General features: G+C 38.6%; 2 protein-coding genes across 3 annotated transcripts in view; both read left to right on the top strand.

Annotated features, from left to right (window-relative positions):
• frem2a (FRAS1 related extracellular matrix 2a) overlaps window positions 1–6,997 on the top strand; it is an 87,697-nt gene extending 80,700 nt beyond the window's left edge. For both annotated transcript variants that reach the window (XM_067433485.1, XM_067433484.1), the window contains exons 23-25: window positions 1,797–1,984; window positions 3,617–3,763; window positions 3,876–6,997. In XM_067433485.1, the coding sequence (XP_067289586.1) occupies window positions 1,797–1,984; window positions 3,617–3,763; window positions 3,876–4,382 (842 nt within the window). In that variant the 3' untranslated portion in view covers window positions 4,383–6,997. The remainder of the gene's footprint in view (window positions 1–1,796; window positions 1,985–3,616; window positions 3,764–3,875) is intronic.
• Window positions 6,998–8,062: 1,065 nt separating this feature from the next.
• trim47 (tripartite motif containing 47) lies at window positions 8,063–19,316 on the top strand. The gene is made up of 8 exons (XM_067433894.1): window positions 8,063–8,309; window positions 8,589–8,806; window positions 9,014–9,059; window positions 11,743–11,838; window positions 11,977–12,201; window positions 16,115–16,137; window positions 17,073–17,188; window positions 17,352–19,316. The coding sequence occupies exons 1-8, from the start codon at window positions 8,124–8,126 to the stop codon at window positions 17,879–17,881; spliced, it is 1,440 nt and encodes a 479-aa protein (XP_067289995.1). The 5' UTR covers window positions 8,063–8,123; the 3' UTR covers window positions 17,882–19,316.
• The last annotated feature ends 1 nt before the right edge of the window (window position 19,317 follows it).

The raw sequence follows: 19,317 nt of genomic DNA, 5'->3' as shown, positions 1-19,317 counted from the left end.
AGGGCCGGCGTTTGCTATAGGCGAGCTAGGCGGTTGCCTAGGGCGACAATTGTGTTAGGGGCGCGAGCGCGCTCTAGTGCCACCCATTACTACCCATTGAATCGGAACAAGCAAAATACAACATAATGTTCATTAAACATGATCATCATAGGGCGCCCCCTCAGCCACACATTTTATTACTAATCAACCTGATCAGGGCCGGCGTTTGCTATAGGCGAGCTAGGCGGTTGCCTAGGGCGACAATTGTGTTAGGGGCGCGAGCGCGCTCTAGTGCCACCCATTACTACCCATTGAATCGGAACAAGCAAAATACAACATAATGTTCATTAAACATGATCATCATAGGGCGCCCCCTCAGCCACACATTTTATTACTAATCAACCTGATTATTAGATTGAATTGATGGTGATTATTGATTATTAGTTCAGGCGTAAGGTCAGGCAAGTGCTCATCTTGCGCGTTCATCAAAAATGAGGCGTCTAAACCCCGCGGATGCACAGGGGCGGAAAAAGAGAAAAAAAGAAAGGAAGAAAATCGAAAGAGAGCCCAGTATAGAGGTTAGTCTTCTTATCTCAGCCAATAAGTTGTCAAACAAAATAAAATTACTTAGTATCAATCTTATCAACTAATATTTATTGTCTAAATATTATTAATATTGTCACTAAGCTATCACTTGCTAGTTTTCTACATAATTACTATACGTATTGCAAACATAACTTCACTGACAATAATCTACAATAACCTATATGGATGTCATTTAAATATCAAAAGTCCAGTTCGTTATGAATATGGATAACGTATGCATGTTATTTATGAAAAGTACAAACGCTCTCTACGTGGGCGTCGGAAGGAAATAAATATGGCCTCTCGTTTTTTTTTTTTTTTTTACTGGAGCAGCCTAATGAAAGATGCCATATTATTTACATTAAACACAAATATGCTGTGTTCACCTAATTCTTTACAGAGGCTGTAGTGTAGTGGTAAGACGCATGGCAACAAGATTTGATGCAGATCGATCAGAGGTTCGATTCTGCCTTTTGCCACACTCGCTCTATTCCCTTTTCCCATCACATATCAAATTGGAAAGGCATATATTTTTAATTAAAAGTGAGAAAATGTTTGAAAAGTGGAAATAAAGCGTCGAACGTGTTTAATAATAAGTGCTTCTCGGTTAGGGGTAGGCCTAGGAAAACAGACATGTGCTGAATTAGAGACGATAAAAGTGAGTGGAGTGGGGAGGGGAGGGGTGGGGGGCGCAAAACTCCATCTCGCCTAGGGCAACCAAAGAGCTAGAGCCGGCCCTGCGCCTGCTGTATAACTTCATCAATTCAATACGCTAGCAATGCACTGAAAACCACATAGAACACCTGGCGGCCATTTCACACCGCGAGCAGTGCGTATGTTTTTCTCAGTGCATGTTAATCATTGCATTCAAGCAGGAGCTGGTGTGGGGGTTTCGGCTCAGAGCCTATTTTTGCTGCGCCGCTGATGCTCATAAAGAAATCACTTTTGATGAAGAAAATAAATATGATTTCACACAAAATGCAGAGAATAAGCATATCTTATGTGTTTTAACACAAAAAAAATAATATATGAATCAAAGTATTTATAGAAGATTTACCCATTCACACTTGTTTTAATTATTCATTTTCATTTACCATTTATGTTTTCATCAGAACATGTAAAAATCTAGGTTGTTCAGTTCTTCCGAATAAACATCTGGTACCGCCATACTTGTAAATGGTGTTTTCTGCGGTGTTCTGGGTTATACTGACAATGAGCTTGTTCTCCTCAAGGCGACACAATCTACGGACGAGTGATGGTGGACCCTGTGCAGAACCTGGGCGACTCTTTCTACTGTAACATCGAAAAGGTGTACCTGTGCACCGGAGCTGACGGATATGTTCCTAAATATAACCCCACCAAATCTGAGTTTGGATGCCTTGCAGACTCTTCCTCCCTGCTCTACCGATTCAAAATTATTGTGAGTATGTTTGCAGTATTGTTTTGCCAACTGAAACTAAAATAGAGGTGGAAAAACATTAAATAATTAGAAGAAAATTCTATTTTTATGAAAAACTTAAACTTAGTTTTTCAAGCTTTTTTTTTTAGCTTTTTAAGTTTTTGACATACTACAATACTAAAACTGAAATAAATATTAATTAAAGCTGAATAATATTTAAATTGCCAAAGACACATAGCCTGACATCATCATACTCAATTCTAGTCAGAATATGAGTCTGATACTAGCCTGGATGCCAGCCGAACTCAGCCCCGTCCACAACATTTGAGCTCAGGCGGTTCGGTCTGGACTCGATCCATAGAGGAGTAATTATCCCCGAACAGAAACTGTTCGGACCAATGAAATCATCAGGGCGGGCTTTAGACGATGACGGACAGATGATCAACAGTAACGTAATCATGCACGTCATCAAAGAGGCTTGGATTATATTTGTTCAAATCCTAAACGGAGAGCTTGTTTATATCTGCATCCACCATCACTATTTCTCTAAGAAATGATGTTCCTGTTGGTAATGGTAAGTACTCTGTGTATCCTTGAATTCTTTTTTTTTTTAACAACACCGGCAAAGATCGTTTACTCCAGCGTGCGGGCAGACAGGGTTGCCAAGTTTTTACAACAAAACGCGCCAACTACTAGCCCTAAACAATAGCTTCTCGGGGGGGTTCTCCGGGACAAAAATGGCATTCGGGGGGTAAAATGTGTGTTATTTTGGCAAGGTTGCCTGCTAAAATTCGCACTCATGGGTCTATATATCACATAATATTCGCTTCAACCTGCGGACATAGAAAACAACCCGCTGGAAAAAAAACGCGGACTTGGCAACACAGTCCAGTTGAGCTCTGTTGACATTTGATAACTAACGTAATGCGTCGCTTCGTTGCTCTGATTGGTTGTAGGTCTATCCATTTGAGGTCTTCCCTGGTTCGGTTGAAACACGCCCCATAATCACAGCCCAATGGAGCAGTTTCAGACTAGCGTATGACCACGTCAGGCTAATCTGATACTGCTCCATTGGGCTGTGATTATAGGGCGCATTTCAACCGAACCAGGAAAGACCTCAATTGGATAGTCCCAAGTCTGCGGTTCTCCCGAGGGTTGTTTGAAGCGACCTCAATTGTGTGAAATATAGACCCAGGAATGCGAATTTTAGCTGGCAACCTTGCCAACTTAACACACATTTTACCCCCCACACACCATTTTTTCCCCCAGAGAATCAAGTCCAGACCGAACTGCCTGAGCTCAAATATTGTGGGTGGGGCTGAGTTCGGCTGGCATCCAGGCTAAAAGACACACACAAAATACTTAAATTAATTCAAATGAAATCTGAAAATTAAAAAAATTATAATATTTGTAAATACTCTAATTTATAAATGGTACTACACTATATTAGTCTTCAAAATAAAATACATGCAAATTATATATATATTTTTATATATATTTTTTATAACATTCTGAAGTATTTTTATACATTGCATATTGTGTAATTTAATAGATTTATTTGATACACTTTTTTTAAAGTGGTCTGTTGAAAGTTTAGTTTGTCAAAGACAAAGGCTTTTTAGACAGATGACCATGACGTCACCTTTCTTCTAGGACAAAGCCCAGCCAGAGACTCAGGCCAAGAGCTTTGGGGACGTGGGTTTCAGAGCCCTGCTGGCCATAGATGACCCCTCTGCCCTCTCTCTGGTGAAGCAGCCCGGATCTGATGGATTCAAGCTGGATTCTACTCCACTATTCCAGGTCTAATTCTTTTAAATGTTTATTAGTTATGGTGTGATTACATACAGCAGTGAAATGCGTACTGTATCTGTGACATCACAGGCAGGACTCAAATCCTCTATCTGGTCTGTAGGTGGCAGTAGGGAGAGAGTGGTTCATTCACACCATCTACACTGTGCGTTCGAAAGACAACGCCAAGCGTGGCATTGGCAAGCGGAGTGCAGAGTACCACTCAATAACATCGGGTGACCTCGTACCAGCGGAGGCCGGAGGACGCTCCAGACGGTCCAGCAGAGACGTCCCAATACCCGCGGAGGAGATCGGACCCGAGAACAACCGAGGAACAAATATCATGCACGTGGCTCTGGACCGCAGGCACCGGCGTTCTGCACCTGGGGAGGAGCTGTTCACAGATGGACTGTCTCCACGGGAGCTCAGCGGACGAGATGCGAAAGAGGACGCGGTAACGGTGGCAGGAGCCCTCGTGGGACTGCTTCTCACCGTGCTCGTGGGTGTAGTGTTGGCACTGATGGTCCGCTCCAGGCGGACACCTGCTAAAAAAGCCCTGAGTGTCTCGTCCAGCCTGCAGCCTGTTATAGTTAGAAGTAGCATTGATAATGGAGACAGCTCGGAGGTCTGAAGGACTAATGGACTACTTGGAGACTGTACCGTTCTCCTTAGTCATTCATCGGATCAATTTGTTTGTTTTCTTTGTTTTAAACAAGTGCCTCTGACAGGTTTTATCTTACAGTGATCTCACGTTCATATCCTGTTCTTTACCAGCCCAAAGAAATCGCCATCTACTCTCCACGCCATGGCCAAGTGATATTGTATGTTTTAATTCTGAGTTTGTCCAACAACGAATTTTTGAGGTGTGCCCAGTGATATGTGGTTAAAAAAATGACATTCAAATCAAATTAAATAAATGTAACAAATAAATTAAACTTATCCTTTGATAAATTAAGTTTGATCTATTAACAAAAATGGGAGCTCATTAGTTCCATTTTTAAATTCCAAAATACTTCAAGGAACTGTATGTAGGAAATGTCAATTAATTAAATTCAATTAATCATAAAATGGCCTTGATATGTCACTAGACATTAAGAAATCTGGTTAATTTCAAATACTTACATCACCTATCCTCCACCTATCTTAATCACGAGTCAGTAGTGTTTGGGCATCTGGGTTGCCAGATCTGCTGTAGTTACAAACGTTCCTGCTGATCCTGCAGCCTATCTGGCAACCCGGAGTCAGGGGAGGGGGAGATACACCGCTCTGCAGTCATTTGAAAGTGATTGCAGTACCAGTTTTGGCCACAATCTTACATACACTTCCTTTAATAATTTTCATTAAAGGTGCACTTTGTAACTTTTCAAAACGAAGGTGTAGTTTGATGATGCCAAGTTTGAGCTCAGAATTTTGGGATGTCTTCGCCTCACAGCCGGTGGAAATTGGGATAGGAATCAGGCAGAAATCATGTTCATGGATGTGATTATTAAAGGCCCACACACGCCTCACGAGCAGCGGGACTTTTATTATGCCACAGTGGCCGGCGCCATTTCCGCTTTTCCGGTCATGAGTATATGAGGTAACGCAGCTCTGTTTATCATATTAGATACATCTAAATGTGTTGAAAATGATGTTATGACGTTACTCTGTGCGTTTGCTCGGCGGCTGATGTGACACTTGTTACACACTGCAGTGAGAGTAAAGCATTTCTGCCAAATAAAACCGGAAACCGAGGGTAACACAGATATGATGCAATTGACAGGCGACTTTCTCAGACGTCCCGGTTCATTGGTTAAAATAGCAATTTTTTCATGATTTACAAATAGATAGAAAAATTTGGGACATTGTAAGTACTCATTTGAACAAAATGTATTATTTTTTTACTAGTGCACCTTTAATGAAAAAAAAAAAAAGTTTTCAATAGTTCAATGTTTTAAATCGAAAGAAAGAAAGAAAAATTGTTTTATTAATTATTATTATTATTAGTAGTAGTAGTAGTAGTAGTATTTCAAAAAACACCCTCCCCTACACACACAAAAATTGGGGGGATTCTTCTTTTCTTTTTATTAAGAACGATAATTTTTATTACCCTGGGGTAATTTGTTTCTTTAACCTTTCATTAGTTACTAATACACTATTTTGTGTATTTATATAGAACATTTCATACACAGTGATTATTCAAAGTGTATGAAAGTTTCATTAAAAAAAAATAATTGAAAGAAACTCCCCCTGAGAACCCTTCACTTTGAATACTGTATCTACCGCTATATTGATGATAAAGAGGCATTTACAGAAATATGTTTCTGCCAGGAAAATATATGTTGCAAGAGTCATTTCTAATGAAATGAAAGTGTGCACTCAAATGAACTTATAACAACACTGACACTGGTATTGTGTGTTTCACCTTTATCTCAAGTTTTAAATATGTACTTGGCTACTGTTTTTGGATACGTAATGTCTTTGGAGAATGTGACTGCTCAGTGTGTATTACAGACATGCTGGTTTTTAACAGCAAGTGCCAAGCTCTCAATGGAGAAATGCTTAATATGCATTTCATATCAAACTGTCAAATAGTTGTTGTCACAAAGTTTACATTCAGTCTTTCTGATGTTATCAAATTTCATCTTGTTGCTGCTGTTTTTTTATTAATATTTGTTTGTTATAATTTAAGCATTAGTATCCATTGTATTAAATATTGCAGTCTTATCTCATTTGAGTGTTGTTTAAAAATAAGGGGAAAACTGTGACAGGAAATCCCTCAGATCCTGACATCTGATCCCTCAGATTTCCACGCGTTTTTCACTGTATTTTGCTGTCAAATCTCTCTCAGACTATGTTCACTTTTCTTCTATTAGCTTGTTTTATCAACTGTCACATGTTTGTTGTCTTCACTGTTATTGTTAGACACAAAGTTAAAAAAAAAAAAAAAAAAAAATGTATCCATGTCTATTAGTCTCTATGAAAAACCAGCATCACATTGTCAAATCCATTTCACCTCCTGTCAAATATATTCCTCATCAGGCTAATATTTAAAAAGAAATGTGCTATGCAATAAAATCAGTGTATTGTTTTCATATTCACAGTGGATTCCGCGGCTGATTAACAGACGTGAGCACGACATTTTGGGCACAATGAAATATTCTTTACGTTTGAAATGGTATTTATGGTGAGATATCGTGTTTTTGTACATGGTTCACAGCTAAATATTTCCAATGCTAAATGCATTTTTATGTACTGGGCCTTGAAGCACAAAATAAACAAAGTTTTGAGACTTGAAAACTGCCGACCATGTGTTCTGTTAAGTTGTACCTACTTCAAGTTAAGGAATCTAATTGAATTTAGTGCCAAAATTGTGTAAACAAAATGAAATAGCCTGATGTAAAAACAACCTTGCATATGGCTTTTTAATTGTGTAATTACATATTTATTTACATATTATTGAATACAATATATGAATGCAATAGAATAGCATAAACAGTTTATTTACACAAGAAAATGGTTTGGTCAACACATCAGAACCATTTCTATATCAGGTACAACACAAGGATTTATTTATTTATTTTCTTGTAACATTTTGTATTCGAATTGTTCACATTTATTTATGAATACTAATAGAGTAATTTATGGAAGCTTGTTTCCGCCACAGAATAAAATTTAAAAAAAAGTAAAAGATAATTGTGCCTTTTTATCTCACGATTGTGATATAAACGTGCCATTGCGAGTCAGAATTGTGATATAAAGTTAGAATTGTGAGTGTGTTTTTGACGTAAATCTGACTTTATAACTCCCAATTGTGATTCATGCAAATCTGAATTGTAAGATAAAAAGTCACAATTAGGCCTAACCTTATTTTCTTTCTTTTTTGGGGGCTATTCTATGGCGGAAACGAGGTGCTGAAGGTTTCGCGCTGAAAGAAAATGCTTTTCTTACTTAGTATTTTTGTCTTGTTTTAAGTTCAAATATCAAAAAATTCTTACATTAGAAGCATTTACTAGACAAGCAGACGTTTTTGTCTTGTTTTGGGGGAAAACAACTCAAAATTTAGTGAGTTTTTGCTTAAAATAAGCAAAATAATCTGCTAATGGGGTAAGCAAAAATTCACTCATTTTGAGTTATTTGCCCACAAAACAAGACAAAAACGTTTGCTTGTGTAGCAAATGCTTCTTTGTGTAATAATTTTTTTCTTAAAACAAGACCAAAATACTAAAGAAAAGCATTTTTATTTTATTTTTTGCAGTGCCGATAACGTAACCAATCAGATTTGCCACTGAACCCCACGTGAATGAACCAGGAAGTGGGTCCAGAATGGGCTCTCTCTCTTCCGTCAAGAGTCGCTTCCCTGAAAAACAGTTACACTGTTGCTTAGGGAAACATGGCCACAGCCGGAGATTCAAGGGGAGAGCTTCAGAAGGAATTAGTCTGTTCTATTTGCCTCGATTATTTCGACGACCCTGTCATTTTAAAATGCGGTCACAATTTCTGCCGCATGTGTATTTTGATGCACTGGGAGGAAAATGGAGGCGATGATGTTGGTTACCAGTGTCCGGAGTGCAGGATGGTGCGTGGTTTGTTTTGATAAACCTTGCTACATTCTAGTTTGCTTAGTTACAGCTGCTTAAATTCACATAACGGGCTATATACATTTCCGTCTTAATCATGAGTGACTATACCCGCCGGTCAATAATACCCGTACTTTACTATATTATTAGTAATAGGTGTGATTTTTTTTTCTAACACATTTATTGAATCACAATATACAGATCGCCGCGTGAGAATTTTCTCATTACAGCACCAATACTTTTCTGCGTCGTACATAAAACGGTGTCCTTTGTTGCAGGTGTTCGCAAAAATGAGTTTCACCAAGAACTACCTGGTTAAAAACTTGGTGGATAAATTGAGCGACTTCGACTATCTGAAGACGTGTAGGCCCTCTGCACCCGCAAAACCCGTGAAAATGGACGGGAAATGTGAGCGACACCACGAGGAACTCAAACTGTACTGCCACACGGACAGAAAGCCCATCTGCGTGGTGTGTCGGGAATCCAGAGCGCACAGGTGAGGCCCCTGTGGCCCCCACGGCTGTCTCTCAGAGCCCACCTAGAGAAAACCTAACCGCTTTATTATTATGCTGTCTAAGTTGGCAGCTCAATCGTTTATGATGCGTTGACCCCTGTCTGAAGACCTGATGTTCTTTGTTGTAGCATTTTATGTTAAACTTGTCTTAGAAAATCAACCTCAATCATCTTTCTATTATATTTCTAGACACCATGATGTTGCTCCTGTACCCGAGGTTGTTGAAGACATGAAGGTTTGTTCCTCAAAAGTTTGTTGGTTGTGTAATTGGTTTAGCTTTTCTGTCTCTATCACACTTTTGTGGTGTCTGTTTTTCTCTCTTCTTGTCCTCCTTCCTGTTATCTCAGTCTAAATGTCTGACTTGGCGCTAGAAACCATTGACGTTCTTTCTTGGCTAACCTTGGGACTGGAACAAGGAGTAACTGTCTTCGTAGTGCTGTATGTACGTGGCATTTAGCACTTTTTAAGTGTTGTTATTTAACAGACTCGGACAGCCTTTAGTCTCTCTTTAAAGGAGTAGTTCGCTTTAAAATGAAAATTACCCCATGGTTTACTCACCCTCAAGCCCTTTTAGGTGTATATGACGGTATTCTCTCTGATGAACGCAATTCAAAGGGATAGTTCACCAAAAAAAAAAATATTCTGTCCTCATTTGCTCATCCTCAAGTGGTTCCAAACATGTATGCGTTTCTTTCTTCTGCTGAACACAAATTAACATATTTGGAAGAATGTTTGTTACCAAGCAGATCTCGGCAGCCATTGACTACCATAGTATTTTTCCCCACTATGTTAGTCAATGGTGCCGAGATCTGCTTGATTACAAACATTCTTCCAAATATGTTCATTTGTGTTCAGCAGAAGAAAGAAACTCACACATGTTTGGAACAACTTGAGGACGATTAAATGATGATAGAATTAAACATTTTGGGTGAACTATCCCTTTAATAAATATCCAAGATTTAATAACGGCAGTGACAGTCCATTGAGTTTGAAGCTCAAAAAAAGCACATCCATCCATCCAAAGGGTTTGATCACCCAAAAATTTAAATTCTGTCATTAATAACTCGACCTCATGTCGTTCAACACCCGTTAAGACCTCCGCTCATCTTCTGAACACAAATGAAGATATTTTTGTTGAAATCCGATGGCTCAGACAGGCCTCCATTGACACCAATGTCATTTCCTCTCTCAAGACCCATAAAGGCACTAAAGACGTCGTTACAAAGCCCATCTCACTACAGCGGCTCTACAATCATTTTATGAAGCGACGACTATTTTTTGGGCACAAAAAAAACACTAAATAATGACTATAGTGATGGCCTATTTCAAAACACCACTTCCTGAAGCCTCTGAGCTTTATGATTCGGGTCGCGTGTCAAACCGCCAAACTGCTGAAATCACGTGACTTTGGCGATCCGAACTGCTTATTCGATTCTCTGATTCATAACGGTTAGAAGCCTTATAAAGCAGTGTTTTGAAATTGGTACATCAATATATAAGTCGTTATTTAGAGTTTTTTTGCGCTCAAAAACTATTCTCGTCGCTTAATAAAATTATTGTCTGAGCGTTTCTGAGCCATCAGATTTCAACAAAAATATCTTAATTTATGTTCCGAAAATGAACAAAGATCTTACGGGTGTCAAACGAATTTTAATTTTTGGGTGATCTAACCCTTTAATAAAGGCCTTCTGAAGCAAATTTATGTTTTTTTATGAAGTTTTAAATATGGATATTTTTCGTACAAAGTAAAATATGAAGTCGAATATGGAAGGCGTTTGGGTGGAAGCTAGATGTTTTACTTTATAAAGTTTTAAATATGGATATTTTTCTTATAAAACCCATTGATTTGCTTCATAAGGCCTTTATTAACCCCCCGGAGCTGTGTGGAGTACGTTTATGATGGATGGATGCACTTTTTTGAACCCTGTTCACTGCCATTATAAAGCTCGGAAGCGTCAGGATATTTATTAATTTACTCCGATTAGAAGTCGAGACAGCTGTTCGAACCTATCATGTATGTTCAGTGTTGTTCAGAACAGGGTGTGAAATAAATAACAGCCAAATGCTGGTACTTTTTGCTCCGTGCCAGGTAACTTTGCTAATCTATTAGCCACTTTGGCTGACACACAGATATTTGTGTGAGGAGATTATCTTTTCTTTGTCCATGGTCCATGTGAATGCTCAAAATGAACCTTGACCTTTTACCATTTCGTTTATTTCGCTTTGCGGTGCATTGTGAATGTAGAGCTCTGTGTATTACATTTTTAGTAAATGGTACATTTGTATACTATATTATCATAATATAGTATAATAACTTATATTATTATAAGAGATGTATATTAATTAATACATTTTTATATTTTGTAATGCATAACATTTTAAATTAGATTCCAAAAAAGACAAAACTGAATGGGAAGTTAAGTGGAACTTTCTATAATTGTTAAATTATTAGATCATATATTTGAGTTTTGAATACATTTGGAAAATCAAAATGGCTGGTAAAAAACAAACAAAATGGCTGATAAAATTGGACTTTTATTAGCCACTGCTGGTCAAAAAACTAAGTTTTGGGAAAACTTTTTTCTGGAAACTTCCACACAAGGAAAGTGTGATGTGTTCACGTCACACACGTGAATTATCTGTTCCTTTGGATTATTGTGATGCTTGTTCACAGCCCAAGGTCAAACGTATTTGATGGCGAGTGTAAAAATGAATGAATATTCTTGTGTAGAGCTGAAGACTGTAATACTAAACTCCCTCATTATGAGAGCTGCATATGCTTAACTACAGTGTATGTTTACTGATACAGTAATAAGGTCTATATATGTCCACAAGATCCTTCCCAGAAATGGGAATTGCACTGTGCATAACATTTGTGCTGCCAAACTTGAAGTTTTCTATCTTATTTTAATATGCAGAGTGAGCTCAAGCTAAGACTCATCAAGCTGAACTGGCAGAAATCCATGTGTACTAGAGTAAAGAGCACAGACGAGCAGGCCAAATCCGATGTCAAGGTATGAAAGCCAGATTGTTCCCACGCTGACTTTGCGTACATGCAAATGACTTTAAATTGCTGGTTATGTAACCTGCTGTGGATTTATGATCTGTGAGGAGGCCCTGATGCCAAATCTCAAACATTTGTGTCTCAACAGCTCAAAAAACAAGCCTTAAAGGAGAAGATTGAGGAAGATGTTGGTGCCCTGGTTCAGTTTCTGTTGGATGAGAAGGATGATCTGTTGGAGAGGTTAGAGGCCGAAGCGGTGGCCACCATCGGGCTGATCGATGCCAACCTGAAGCGTGTGGAGAGCGAGGCAGCCAAAGTGGACAAAGCCATCAATGAAATTCAAAATCACCTGAGTGACAGCGCTAACTTTGAGGTGAAGAACTTCAACAGCTCATGTTTTATCATTGTTGTGTTTGTTCATATGAAGCCCGTTCACACCAAGAATGATAACTATATTGGTATCCACAAAATATTCCAGTGATGTTGTCTGCAACCTTAAAGGATTAGTTCACTTCAAAATTAACATTTCCTGATATTTAACTCACCCCCCATCTGATTCAAGGTGTTCATGTCTTACTTTCTTCAGTCGAAAAGAAATTGAGTTTTATGAGGAAAACATTCCAGGATATTTTCTCCACATAATGGACTTAAATGTCAACCAAAATGTTGAAGGTCCAAATCAATGCAGTTCCAAAGGGCTTCAGAGGCTCTGCACAATTCTAGATGAGGAGTATGGTGGTATCTATGGAATGAATTTTGTGCCATAATTAAACAAATAAATCCATCATTTTGCAAACAAACACGATCTGCTTTGCAAAGGAAAACACGACTTTCAAACAAACAGAGAGCGATGTGCAAATACAGTTCGCGCTGATTTTCTCACAAATGCAGTTTGTGCTGATTTTCTCACAAATGCAATTCTCTTCCAAAACAGCAGATTTCAGGCATGTAATAATTCACTCATTTTTTGGGGGAGGGGATAAGCCTTTTGGGACTATTCACAAACAATATTTGCATTAATTTGTGTTAAATATATTATTAGTCCCGAGATTCTTCGCCTTAGTGAATAAATACACCGAGCGGCTTATCTGTATACCTTGCTGGTCTGGTGGTAGAATTTATGTTAACCGTGTCAAAGGTTTCTGGTTCTAATCCGCTCTTATGTGTTTTTTTTTTTCTTTTCTTCTTCATTAAAATCAAAGATATTCAATGATTGTATATTAAGAGCAGGGACACAGGGAATGGAGTGACTCTCTCCGCAACGGCATTAAGCGATAGATTGGCTCGTCTGTGTGTGAAGGCTGTATGCACAAGCCAAAAGAGATCGCAAACCCCGCCTACTTTGATTTGATTGGCCATCTCAATCATTTTGACATTGACAAGCGCAGTTAGACCTGAGGCAAAACAGACTAAAATGTTACTTTTAAACTTTTTTGTCATCCCAACAACAACATACAGAGCCTCTGGGGCGGGGGTCAATTTGGCCCTTTTTCACTTATTGGGGGGGACTTTTCCCCTTCAATGTCTATGGTGGTTACGACCCTGCAGTGAAATACACCCACAATACTTTGAACAAAAATAGTTAAAATGGTATAGTTTTAACAGTGTTCATTAAAGTGTTAAATTTTATATTGCATCAGAGGTGAACTATAGTAGGCTGGGCTTGGTCCTTCTCCCCCATACACAGGGAAATGGTGACAGCAGAAAAACAAATATTAATCATTCTGCTTATAATATATAGCCTACTCTGCTTAAAATATATTTTATTTTATCAGGATTTACCATATTTAATGTGACAGTAACATATACAAAACTAAATCTGTCTAAACTTTAATCCACAATACATATTGTTGCATTTTTGTATTGCAATATATTGTGACACGATACACCCTTAAACTATTTTGAATGCTCTCATTTGAATTGTATCATCAAATGTACAAATTACATAAAAGTAAATACTTTTTTATATCCCGTTACACTAAAGTGGAAAATGATATGGAGGATGGATGCATGCATTTTAATGAGAAAAAAACTAGCCCTAGCAAAAATGTTTTCAGCCATAATGTCACTACTGATTTTGCACTTGTTGGTCACAATAATATCTTTATATTTTTATGTTTTTTTTGTTTTGGTTTTATGAAAGAGGGTTGACAAAGTGAAAATCTCAAAATGATTAATAATAGATACAGTAAGACAGAAATACTGCATCCGGTTCCTCGCTCATTTTCGTCTGAAAACGTGTTTGAAAATCGTAAATTGACCCAAAGCGCCATCTGCTATTCTGGTAGAGGAAGTTGCTCAACTACATTTGTGAGAAAATCTGCCTGAACTACATTTGTGAGAAAATCTGCCTGAGCTACATTTGTGAGAAAATCTGCCTGAACTACATTTGTGAGAAAATCTGCCTGAACTACATTTGTGAGAAAATCTGCCTGAACTACATTTGTGAGAAAATCAGCGCAAACTGCATTTGTGAGAAAATTAAGCTGAGAGATAGTAACAAACATGTATGCATTTATGTGGACTAGATTTGGTATTTGTTCAAAGGTTACATGCAATTTGTAGCATGGTTTGTATTTATTTGTGAAATATGCATGCTCACTCATTTATTTGCAAAACACAATACATATATTTGTTACTCCTCTGCGTTTTCGCTCAAACTGTTCTTTGTATTTGCACATCGCTTTCTGTTTGTTTGCGAGTTGAGTTTTCCTTTGCAAAGCAGATCGTGTTTGTTTGCAAAATGCTGGATTTGTTTGTTTAATTATGGCACAAAAATCACTCCATAGGTATCTAGCAAACCATCAGTCACAAAAATATATATATTTTTTAAAGTGTATACTGTTTAACCTAAATTGCTCATCTTGCATTAGTCTGCAGCGTGCTAGTGATTATGTATTCACGTCGGAAAGGTCACGCTAGATGTAGGCAGAAGTGCCGCCCCATGTTTACAAAGTGCACATGCAAAGACATACAAATGTAGCTTAGAAATCTAGACGCACCCTAGCGGCAGCAAATTAAATCTGCCCGCGAGTGTCGTCTAGCAACTCTCCATACCCTTCTGAGCTGTATTCCCCTAACTCTTGCCGGGCCAATCACATCGTGTATAGAGTCAGTGGGCAGGGCCATAATGATGACGGCCGAGTTGCGTTTGCATGCTTCTAGTAAACACAGAAACTGGCGAAGGGCGGCCTTTCGAATCAGCTCTTACCGCGACTATGGAAGACTTGGAGTTAAGCTTTTCTCTGAGAAAAGAACAAAGAACGACACTGAAGTCATTCTTAAAAAGGGAAGATGTGTTCGGAGCGTGCAGAGGGAGTTTGAAAGACAACCGTTTATCCCGCCCCTCGGATTGAGCCCTGTCTATGGTGAGTTTCCAGACCAAACATCTTGATGTGGGTCTGTCTTGTCAGGCTAATACAAATGTCCTTTAGCAAAAAAGGTAAAATAACGATGTCGGATGATTTTGAATTTGAAGATAGTGTTTTTTAGTGAAGGCCGTTTGTATCAGTACTTCCACCAATGTCTAGCGTGACCTTTCCGACGCAATCCTTGGCTAGCCACGATGAACAAGGAGAGCAATTAAGGTTAAAAAGCATATACATTATTAAAACTAAACATTAAAACGACAGATGGGTTGGCTAGATCACAACCCTATTCCTCGGCTGGGATCATGCAGAGCCTCTGAAGCCGTTTGGAACTGCATTGATTTGGACCTTCAACCCGTGGGTTGCCATCACAGTCTATTATGTGGAGAAAAATCCTGAAATGTTTTCGTCAAACGTAATTTCTTTTCGACTGAAGAAAAACATTATTATATGATGATATACTTTGTCAGACAAGTCTGAAATTTTCTTGCATAACAGTAGCTATGGTTTACAGCAACCAACAGACATTTATCATTGACATACACTTAAATAGAAATCCACAGTATTGGGAAGGTGGATTTAAGTGAATTATTAAACTCTAAGACATCTTTATACACAAATGAGTGTGTCAGCCTCACTGAACACCTTGGTTGAGATGGGGGTGAGTAAAATATCAGTAATGCTCAACTCTTTAAAAGTCGAGTGGATTGTGATTGGCTGTCAATTGTCCTCATCGTCATTGGTGTAAACAGCCCTTAATTTGAATTTTTTATAAAAAGGTTATGACATTATATCTTGCTATGTGTTGGAAATTGCAACTTTGTTCCTTTTAATTGTCTCTTTATATCTCCCAGTGACTTTTTTTTTTTCTCACTGTGTGAACTTAAATTAATAACATTTAACTTTTTCCCCCTCCAGAGTATCAGTAATTCATACTTAAGGTATGTAAATCTTTATTTTTTATTTTTTAATGGGTTCTTTCCTTAAAGGCACAATATGTAAGAGTTCTGGATTAAAATATCCAAAAACCAGAACAATGTTATATATTTTGTCGTCTTGTGTACTTACATCGTCCCAATTGTTTATAAGAATGTTTAAGTCCAGAGAAATAAGCAATTTGAACCAGGACACGTATCGTGTCTGTGCGTCGCCTATCAATGACATCATATCCACGTTACTCTCGATTTCGTTTTTTTTTGTAAAAACCATGAAAACACCAAAGACGCATTAATATATTATGTTTTATTTGTCAGGTGGGCAACTGTTTGTATACATTATCCACAGAAAACGAATCATTGTTATATAGCTCAACACAGTTAGTCTTTTAAATCTTGTTTTCTTGATTTGCCATGAGTGCCATGTTTTACCATGCCTAATATCAATCTAGCTCACTACACTGTGCAACAAGTGTCTTTTAGTAGCCGCTGACATATGCACAGAGTAGCATTATAACACACTCAAATGTATCTAATATGATAAAACAGCGCTGTTAGCCCACATACTCATGAGCAGAAGCGTACGCATACGTCTACGGCATAATAAAAGCTCCGCTGCTCTCGAGCCGTGTCGCGCGCTTGTCTCTCATAAGCATCGCTCTAGCTGCCTTGTTCCGCTCCAACAGGCCCCACCCTGCGTCAAATTACAGATAACGTTAATACATTAGCTCATCCATGAATATGATTTCTGCCCAAGTCCTGTGGGATTCTTAGAGGACAACAACTCCCATGAAATCAAGGTGTCATCAAGCTGTGCCTTTTTTTGAATTAGCAGCCTCTAGTGGAGAAAAATACACATTATGCCTTTAATCTCCCCTGCTAAAGATCTGTGTATTTTTAGGGCTTTATCTTTCATGATCAGTTTTTTTTTCTCCTTGTAGCCCTTGCCACGTCAACCTCGGCGTCCAGGCTTCTAACTCCCCTCCAGATTTCTCCGAGTTCACAGGCCCCTTTCAGCTCATTATGTGGAAGAAAATGATGCACGTGTTACACACAAGTGAGTCACATTTACCATGGGCGAAATCCACGAGATTGGGAATTGCATGCAAAAGATTTCCCCGCACGTCCAATATCAACATGTTTAATCACATGTAGTCATGTGATTTGCTAATGTTTAGTTAAAATGAGAAACGGCTAACCAGATGTTCCCTGTTTTCCAGTGCCTCAGAATTTGACTCTAGATTTAGACACCGCTCACCCCTCGTTGGCCATCAGCGACTTCGACACCAAGGTGGAGGAGGGTCGCGTGCGCTCCCAGGAGCCCGACATGCCGCAGCGCTTCACTCGTTTTTTCGGGGTGCTCGCCACCGCCCAGTATTCCAGCGGCAAGCACTACTGGGAGGTGGATGTGCGGGACAAGGGGGTCTGGTATCTGGGCGTCACCACAGAGTACAGCAACCGCAAAGGTTTCGTAAACCTCTCGCCCTCTGCTGGCTACTGGAGCCTGTGTCTCCAAGACCGACTGTACGCCAACGAGGAAGACTCGCGCGTGCCCGTGGCGGACTACTGGAACTCTCCTCGCGTCGGCATCTTCTTAGATTACGACCGGGGCCACGTTACTTTCTTCGACGCCGTCACCATGAAACGCATCTATAACTTTGTCACATACTTTGATGAGCCCGTCTCACCCTTCTTCAGCCCGGGGAAAAACGACCCGGGTAGCCGACTACAAATATGTCATTTCTACTGAAAGAAAATAAAAAATAAAATGATAAATGCTCCTGTTGTTGCTTTACATTTCAGGGCGTTTTCCTTCCTGGAAGTAGGGAGGACGTTTGTTTTAAGCTCTGCTGTGTCTTTGGATTCAGTTGATCTGAATTAATTATTCGTGCAGAGCTTTGATACACCATAATCTGGAAGAGTGAAATGAATTTTTCCTGCTCTTGAATTATGATGTAGCCCCACTGAAATTCAGGTAGAGAGGCATTGCAGGTTTTTACGCAAATGTCGACTTTAGCTGCTCCGTGTCGTCTTGTTTTAGACCTCAGTGTTGTCTTTTGTACATCAGTGTACAGGTGACGAAATCAGGCCAAAAATGTATTAATGGTTACCAACATAAACTGTAGAGTTCAACAGTTCAGTTCAAACAGTAGAAATTTGTTAAATGATTGGTGGAAAAAGTTCTTTTTTTAGTCACTATGTATTCCATTGTATGGCATATATTCACACATAATTAGTTGATTTTACTTTTTATTTTGAATGTTTACATATTTTTGCCACAGTTTTGTTTTCTGGTAATGTGTTACATAAAGGCTGTGTTGCGAACATATCGTAAAAGCTCAGACTGTAATAGGTGCTATGCAACTTTGAGTGTGTGAGTTTTCGACAACAAAGTAGGACAGACGCGAGGAGCGTCCTTTTGTTCATTTATGTAAATGAGTTCATCCTAAGCTCTGTGCCATTCATGTTACATCATTTTAATGTACCTTTCAAAGCCATTATATTAATGTTAATCGGTTTGATATGTTTAGCGGAGGTCAAATCTGTCTTGCGAGGCTGATGGTGAAGAGAGATGCTGAGTATTGTACGTTTTTCTTTGCTTTTGTACTGAAACGAGCACTTTCCGCACCTCTTCTCTGCGCTCAGATGGTTTGTTGTTCGTGTTGAGAGCTACACTACATATACTAGAACCACAGCCGTCATTTGTACAAAATGTCTTCTGAGCTGAAAAGGGATCAAGAAAACACTGGAGCGGATCACTTCTGGATCTTAAGAGGTTTTGTACTCATGCTAACGTGAACTTAGCTCCATGATAAAAGCTAGGATCTAAGTTTCATTTAACGTTTAGTATTTTAGAAATTGCTGTATTTCCTCATAGATGAGTTCACGTGAAAACATTGACTCTTTGTATGTTTAATATTTTTAAACATGGATTTATTTTAATTGGTGATGTAAGAGAACTGTTGCATCACGTTTGAGGGTAACTGCTGGGTGGCACGAGTACATTTTACTTTTGGGACTTAAAGCCACTGCAATGTTAAATGTTTTACTCTGCAGTCATTTAAAAAAATAAAATATTACAACCTTTTTTTTTCATTTCAGTTTTTCATAGAACCAGGAAATTCCATTTTATGTACATTTTTAAAAGTAAGGGATAAATAAAATAAAGACAATTTGATTTTCAAG

The sequence above is a fragment of the Pseudorasbora parva genome, chromosome 23 (assembly GCF_024679245.1).
Source record: "Pseudorasbora parva isolate DD20220531a chromosome 23, ASM2467924v1, whole genome shotgun sequence".
Taxonomy (NCBI): Eukaryota; Metazoa; Chordata; class Actinopteri; order Cypriniformes; family Gobionidae; genus Pseudorasbora; species Pseudorasbora parva.
The sequence above is the reverse complement of the archived record's forward strand: the minus strand, read 5'-3'. Positions and strand labels throughout refer to the sequence as shown.

Excerpts from the sequence above, each read along its gene's own strand:
- trim47 (XM_067433894.1), top strand. The coding sequence starts at position 8,124 with ATGGCCACAGCCGGAGATTCAAGGGGAGAGCTTCAGAAGGAATTAGTC. Across the intron at positions 8,807-9,013 it reads CGGGAATCCAGAGCGCACAG|ACACCATGATGTTGCTCCTG; the intron begins GTGAGGCCCCTG and ends TTATATTTCTAG. Across the intron at positions 12,202-16,114 it reads GTGACAGCGCTAACTTTGAG|AGTATCAGTAATTCATACTT; the intron begins GTGAAGAACTTC and ends TTCCCCCTCCAG.